Here is a 6,770-nt window from a genome sequence, read left to right on the forward strand (position 1 = left end):
GCAAGGAGATGGACAAGTGGGTGGGGCTTGGGCGGGACGCGAGGCTGAAGGCAGCAGCACCCCACCCCCGTGGCTCACCTCCCATCTGCCCTCAGGATGATCGAGGACCTGGAGCTCTCCAACAAACGGCACTCGCTGGTGCAGACGCTGTCCGGCGGCATGAAGCGCAAGCTCTCGGTGGCCATCGCCTTCGTGGGCGGCTCCCGGGCCATCATCCTAGATGAGCCCACGGCCGGCGTGGACCCGTATGCGCGCCGCGCCATCTGGGACCTGATCCTGAAGTACAAGCCGGGTGAGCGGCTGCCGAGGGTGGGGAGAGCAGCCCCCTGCCCGGCCCCACCTGGCCGCCCCTCTGATCCCCGTCTGCCCCAGGCCGCACGATCCTCCTGTCCACCCATCACATGGACGAGGCTGACCTGCTCGGGGACCGCATTGCCATCATCTCCCACGGGAAGCTCAAGTGCTGCGGCTCGCCGCTCTTCCTCAAGGGCGCCTACGGGGACGGCTACCGCCTCACGCTGGTCAAGCGGCCTGCCGAGCCAGGGGCCCCCCAAGGTCTGTGCGGAAGCCACCTGCCCCAGACTCCTCAAGACCAGTGTGGTTGAGGGGCTGGGCTCTCACCGTTGCCCAGTGGGCCCAGGATGCTAGTGGGGCCTGGCCCACCCTCTCACCCAGACCCTGAGTGAAGCCCTCCCTACCCTCCCAGAGCCAGGGCTGACAGCCAGCCCCCCAGGTCCGGCCCAGCTGAGCAGCTGCTCCGAGTCCCAGGTTTCCCAGTTCATCCGCAAACATGTGGCCTCCTGCCTGCTGGTCTCCGACACCAGCACCGAGCTCTCCTACATCCTGCCCAGCGAGGCAGCCAAGAAGGGGGCCTTTGAGCGCCTCTTTCAGGTGTGTGAGTCTGGGCTGGGCTGATGGAGGAGGTGGGGTAGAGGTCTGTAGGAAGTGAGGGAGGCGGAGGAGGTGTGTTCAGCAGAAGAGGCGGGCCTGGGCTCAGTGGTGGGGCCAGCGGGGGGCGGGACTGATGGAGGAAGCAGGACTGGGCTCGGGAGTGCAGGTCACTGGAGGGGTGGGGTCACTGGAGGGGGCGGGGCTGGGACGGGGCCAGTAGAGGAGGAAGGTCTGGTGGAGGAGGCAGGACTGGGCTCGGGGGCGGGGCCAGTAGAGGAGGCGGGGATGCCCAAGAGGTGGGCACCACCTGCCCCGCAGCCACCCCCTTTGAGGCGGGCCTCACGCCCTCTTTCACAGCACCTGGAGCACAGTCTGGATGCCCTGCACCTGAGCAGCTTTGGGCTGATGGACACAACTCTGGAGGAAGTGTTCCTTAAGGTGTCAGAAGAGGACCAGTCGCTGGAGAACAGTGAGGCAGGTGAGACTCCAGAGCTACTGATCAGCTCTGCCCCCATCCCCTGGTTCTGCCAGCTCTGAGCATGAGCCTAGGGTTGTCACTCTTACCCTGTCTCTGGGGGCCAAGGGTTTTAGGTGGGAACAGGGAGCCAGGAGGCCCCAGGGTCAGGCTGGGGCTGGTGCCTGGGGTGGGTGGGTGGGTGTGGAGGCCTGCAGGTGAAGGCTGCCCTGAGCCCCCACACGTCTCCCTGGCCCCTCTGCAGATGTGAAAGAGTCCAGGAAAGATGTGTTACCAGGGGCTGCGGACCCGGTATCCGGGGAAGGTCCTGCCAGCAACCTGGCGCGGTGTGTGGAGCTGGCCCAGTCACAGGCATCGCTACAGTCTGCATCCTCGGTGGGCTCTGCCCGTGGTGATGAGGGGCCCGGCTACACCGATGTCTACAGCGACTACCGCCCTCTCTGTGACAACTTGCAGGACCCTGACAATGTCAGCTTGCAAGGTGAGGGCTGTGGGATACAGCTGGGGGGGTCCCTGGAGGGTGGAGCGGGGCCCATGCTCAGCTCCTGCCTCCTGTGCAGAGGCAGAGGCGGAGACCCTCACGCGGGTTGGCCAGGGCAGCCGCAAGCTGGAGGGCTGGTGGCTGAAGGTGCGCCAGTTCCACGGACTCCTGGTGAAGCGCTTCCACTGCGCCCGGCGCAACTCCAAGGCACTGTCCTCTCAGATCCTGCTCCCCGCCTTCTTCGTCTGTGTGGCTATGACCGTGGCGCTCTCTGTCCCAGAGATCGGTAAGCCTGCCTGGCCAGGCACCCAGACATCCACCTGCTTGGGAGCCACGTGGAGGGGTGCCCTGGGCATGGTAGCTGAGGCTGGTGGGTGCCAAGGTCCAGCCCCAGTGGATCCAGGCTGATTCAAAGGTGGGATGGAGTCGGCGTCCTTGGAAAAATACATATTTAATTACAGATATATAGAGAGATTAGAAACAGATAGTGTAGTAGGAAAATTGTGGAGAAAAAGAGGCTGAATAACTTGGTTTACGTGGAATAACATCCATGCTCCAGATGGGAATTCAGCCAGAAAAAACAGGGAGCAAGAAAGAAACGACATGGAGGAATCAGTCTTTCTGGAAACTGATCCAATTTCTTTATTTTTGGGTTTGCTTATATACCTTTTGTTACACATAGGGATGAATACAGAGTCACACGGGGGTCAGCAGTCCTGACCTTTATCAAAATCAGGTGCTTCACATAAAAAGGTCTTAGGGATTTTACATCATCTTCTGGCCATGAGACCTGCTGACATTTTATGACCCTTTCTTTCTGATAACCAAAAAACTTATTTCTTCCAAGGGTGTTTTTTCTTAAACCCGGCACCACCCTCCAAATAAAGTTACATTCCTATAGGGTGAGGGTGTAGTGAGTTACAATCAAGAAAGGAATTTATTTAACCCAAGGTTAACATGATTAATCTTAAAGGTTAATACTTATTTCTCCTATATGCTTAAAGGTTAATACTTATTTCTCATATATGCTAGTTATATTCATTATAAGGGCAGGGAACATGGAGATTTAGCAGCAAACATCAACCCAACAAATGAAAATCTTTTCACCAATGTTCCCCTTAAGATCTATTTAGTCTTAAGATAGTGATAAAGTTACATTTTTACATAGCAAGGACACAGTGATTTATAACAAAGTACAGTGATCTATTACAAAACAGAAAATTCATTAACTCAAAAAGTCTAGTATTGCTCATCTTAAAAACTACTATATTTCCTTTTCTATATTCCAAATACATTGATTAATATATTCCCAGGTACCTAAGGATATGGAGGCCTGGCGACAATCATTGACTCAACAATGAGAAAAGCCCTATGATAATTAAGACTCTCAAAATACTCCAAAACTCTCTGTGCTGTTTATGGTTGAGAGGTAGGAAACAATCATGTGCATAGTGGCAGGAGTATGGATAATCCTGTCACACAAGCTAGTCTGTCAGCAGAGAGGTTTGACCTGAGACACCCTTGTCACACCCAGGGTAGGGAATTAGCAGCAATTATTGGCACAACAAATGAAAAAACCCTTCACCAATATAATTCCTAACCAACTCACTATACTGACAGTTTCCCAAAAGAATTTGCCTTTAGTAAGTCTAAAACATCTCATGCCTCTCAGGTTGGGAGGCTGTAAACAGTCACATGTGGCCGGAGGAACCTATACAGGCGGGCTAGATAACCTTCAGAGGAGTCCGTAAGCTGAAACACTCTTGTCATGCCCAGGAAGTTTTATTGCCTTGGAGCTGCACGTTAACTCCTTCTCCAAGAGAACTGGTGGGGAACAGCCCCCCATAAAATCAGAGGTGTAGGCGAGAGCATGAAACAGTGAAGTAGACAGACTCTGGTTTTGGGGTTAGATGCTCGGGAACAGGGGGTTTCCTGAAGCTTGATCACGCCTTTGCGTGTGCCAAGCCTCCTTCCTCATGACCTTTGCCATGGGCGGAGTTCCTCACACTGGCCCCCGGCAGGTGGGCACACTCTGGGGTTCCTTTGGGGTGCAGACTCCAAGCTTGGGCCCCCTGTGGGTACTAGGAAGAGGGGACCTGGGCCGTGAGGTGCTGGCAGGCTGTAGGAACTTGCTCAGGCTTCCCCGTGTTTCCCACCAGGCGACCTGCCCCCGCTGGTCCTGTCCCCCTCCCAGTACCACAACTACACGCAGCCCCGTGGCAACTTCATCCCCTATGCCAACGAGGAACGCCGAGAATACCGGTGAGCCGGCAGCGGGGGCCGCCGTGGGGGGCGGGGACTAGTGCGGGGGCTGGGGGGCTGACCCAACCCCCACCTGGACTTGCTCTTTGCTTTCCCAGCTTGCGACTGTCCCCTGATGCCGGGCCCCAGCAGCTGGTGGGCACCTTCAGGCTGCCGTCGGGTGTGGGAGCCACCTGTGTGCTCAAGTCTCCGGCCAACGGCTCGCTGGGGCCCACGCTGAACCTGAGCAGCGGTGAGTCGCGCCTGCTGGCCGCGCGGTTCTTCGACAGCATGTGCCTGGAGTCCTTCACGCAGGGGCTGCCGCTGTCCAACTTCGTGCCGCCCCCACCCTCGCCCGCCCCGTCCGACTCCCCTGTGACCCTGGACGAGGACCTGCTGCCCACCTCCGGGTCAGGTACTGGCTAGTGGGGCCGCCTGGGGCTCGGGAAAGTGGGGGCCAGGCTGACTGTGTGCTCTGCCTGCAGAGAACTGGACATCAGCGCCCTCCCTTCCTCACCTGGTGCGGGAGCCCATCCGTTGTACCTGTTCTGGGCAGGGCACTGGCTTCTCCTGCCCGGGTGGTGTGGGCGGGCACCCGCCCCAGATGCGGGTGGTCACGGGTGACATTCTGACTGACATCACGGGCCACAACGTCTCTGAGTACCTGCTCTTCACCTCTGACCGCTTCCGGCTGCACCGGTGAGCGGAGGGGAGGGGCGTGCCGGCCATGGATGGGGAGCAGACCCCCATTGCCCGCCTGGCCTCACAGGTGGTTGGCTTGCCACCCAGGTACGGGGCCATCACCTTTGGCAACGTCCAGAAGTCCATCCCAGCCTCGTTTGGGGCCCAGGCCCCGGCTATGGTGCGGAGGATTGCAGTGCGCAGGGCTGCCCAGGTGAGCCCCGCTCAGCCCTGGGCCCTGCCGCGTCCCGCCCTTGCCCAAGGTCTGCAGGGACGACAGGCTCTGGGGGTCTCTCTGTGTTCCCCCGCAGGTTTTCTACAACAACAAGGGCTACCACAGCATGCCCACCTACCTCAACAGCCTCAACAATGCCATCCTGCGTGCCAACCTGCCCAAGAGCAAGGGCAACCCTGCAGCCTATGGTGGGTGAGCGGGGCGGGGCGGGGTGGGCCTGCAGGGGCAGAGCAGGTCCTGAGGCTGCCCCTGTGCTGCAGGCATCACCGTCACCAACCACCCGATGAACAAGACTAGTGCCAGCCTCTCTCTGGATTACCTGTAGGTGGGGGCGGGGGTGGGGGCGGGGCGCCGCCGCGGGACCGCCTGCCGGGCAGGGCTGAGGGCCTCCTCGCCCCCAGGCTGCAGGGCACGGACGTAGTCATCGCCATCTTCATCATCGTGGCCATGTCCTTCGTGCCGGCCAGCTTCGTGGTCTTCCTGGTGGCCGAGAAGTCCACCAAGGCCAAGCACCTGCAGTTTGTCAGCGGCTGCAACCCCGTCATCTACTGGCTGGCCAACTACGTGTGGGACATGGTGTGCCCCCAGACCCCCGGCCCTCCCCCGTGCCCCCGCCCCTCGCTGGGCCCCTCCGTGCTGCCCTCGGGACCCTCGCCCCTGTCCCCAGGCCGCTCCCCCTCTGGCCCCTCACCTGCCGCCCCTGCTCCGATAGCTCAACTACCTGGTCCCGGCCACCTGCTGTGTCCTCATCCTGTTCGTGTTTGACCTACCGGCCTACACGTCCCCCACCAACTTCCCGGCTGTGCTCTCCCTGTTCCTGCTCTACGGGTAAGGTGGCGAAGGCAGGGGCGCGGGGTGGGGCGGGGTGCAGGGGGCGGACGGCCCAGTGACGCCGCCCGGCTGCCGCCCACAGGTGGTCCATCACACCCGTCATGTACCCGGCCTCCTTCTGGTTTGAGGTCCCCAGCTCGGCTTATGTGTTTCTCATCGTCATCAACCTCTTCATTGGCATCACTGCCACCGTGGCCACCTTCCTGCTGCAGCTCTTCGAGCATGACAAGGTGGGCCGGGGTGGCGGGGTGGGGGGGTGGCAGGGCAGGGCTGAGGCTGGACACCCGAGGTGCCCTGACACCCCCGCCCCCGGCCGTGACCCTCCAGGACCTGAAGGTTGTCAACAGTTACCTGAAGAGCTGCTTCCTCATCTTCCCCAACTACAACCTGGGCCACGGGCTGATGGAGATGGCGTACAACGAGTACCTCAACGAGTACTACGCCAAGATCGGTGAGGCCGCGGGGCTGATGGCGCGGCCCCTGGGTCGGGGGGGGGGGGGGCCTAGGCGGGCTCCGGGCCTCGGGGTGAGCGGGTGCTCCCGAGGCCCCGGCCCTGAGCCAGCTGCCTGCAGGCCAGGTCGACAAGATGAAGTCTCCCTTTGAGTGGGACATCGTCACCAGGGGCCTGGTGGCCATGACCGCCGAGGGCTTCGTGGGCTTCCTCCTGACCATTATGTGTCAGTACAACTTCCTGCGGCAGCCGCAGTGAGTACCACGGCCCTGCGGGTGGGGGCGGGCCTGGGTGCTGCCCTCTGGCGTGGCCCCGGCGCGGGCACCAGGCGGCGTCAGCCACGCGCTGACCCCACGCCCCCCCGCCAGGCGCATGCCCGTGTCCACGAAGCCCGTGGAGGACGACGTGGACGTGGCCAGCGAGCGGCAGCGAGTGCTCAGGGGAGATGCAGACAACGACATGGTCAAAATTGAGAACCTGACCA

At 60.5% G+C, this 6,770-nt stretch overlaps 1 protein-coding gene across 2 annotated transcripts in view; it reads left to right on the forward strand.

Annotated features, from left to right (window-relative positions):
• The first annotated feature begins 6 nt into the window (after positions 1-6).
• LOC120860785 (ATP-binding cassette sub-family A member 2) overlaps positions 7-6,770 on the forward strand; it is a 10,335-nt gene continuing 3,571 nt past the window's right edge. For both annotated transcript variants that reach the window (XM_040236500.1, XM_040236501.1), the window contains exons 1-19: positions 7-16; positions 96-292; positions 373-555; positions 707-891; positions 1,249-1,369; positions 1,611-1,847; positions 1,927-2,133; positions 4,007-4,109; positions 4,208-4,503; positions 4,574-4,787; positions 4,878-4,983; positions 5,081-5,192; positions 5,265-5,325; positions 5,406-5,580; positions 5,717-5,832; positions 5,918-6,065; positions 6,163-6,286; positions 6,408-6,540; positions 6,655-6,770. In XM_040236500.1, the coding sequence (XP_040092434.1) occupies positions 9-16; positions 96-292; positions 373-555; positions 707-891; positions 1,249-1,369; positions 1,611-1,847; positions 1,927-2,133; positions 4,007-4,109; positions 4,208-4,503; positions 4,574-4,787; positions 4,878-4,983; positions 5,081-5,192; positions 5,265-5,325; positions 5,406-5,580; positions 5,717-5,832; positions 5,918-6,065; positions 6,163-6,286; positions 6,408-6,540; positions 6,655-6,770 (2,842 nt within the window). In that variant the 5' untranslated portion in view covers positions 7-8. The remainder of the gene's footprint in view (positions 17-95; positions 293-372; positions 556-706; positions 892-1,248; positions 1,370-1,610; positions 1,848-1,926; positions 2,134-4,006; positions 4,110-4,207; positions 4,504-4,573; positions 4,788-4,877; positions 4,984-5,080; positions 5,193-5,264; positions 5,326-5,405; positions 5,581-5,716; positions 5,833-5,917; positions 6,066-6,162; positions 6,287-6,407; positions 6,541-6,654) is intronic.

Source organism: Oryx dammah, unplaced genomic scaffold, assembly GCF_014754425.2.
Source record: "Oryx dammah isolate SB20612 unplaced genomic scaffold, SCBI_Odam_1.1 HiC_scaffold_11202, whole genome shotgun sequence".
Lineage (NCBI taxonomy): Eukaryota > Metazoa > Chordata > Mammalia > Artiodactyla > Bovidae > Oryx > Oryx dammah.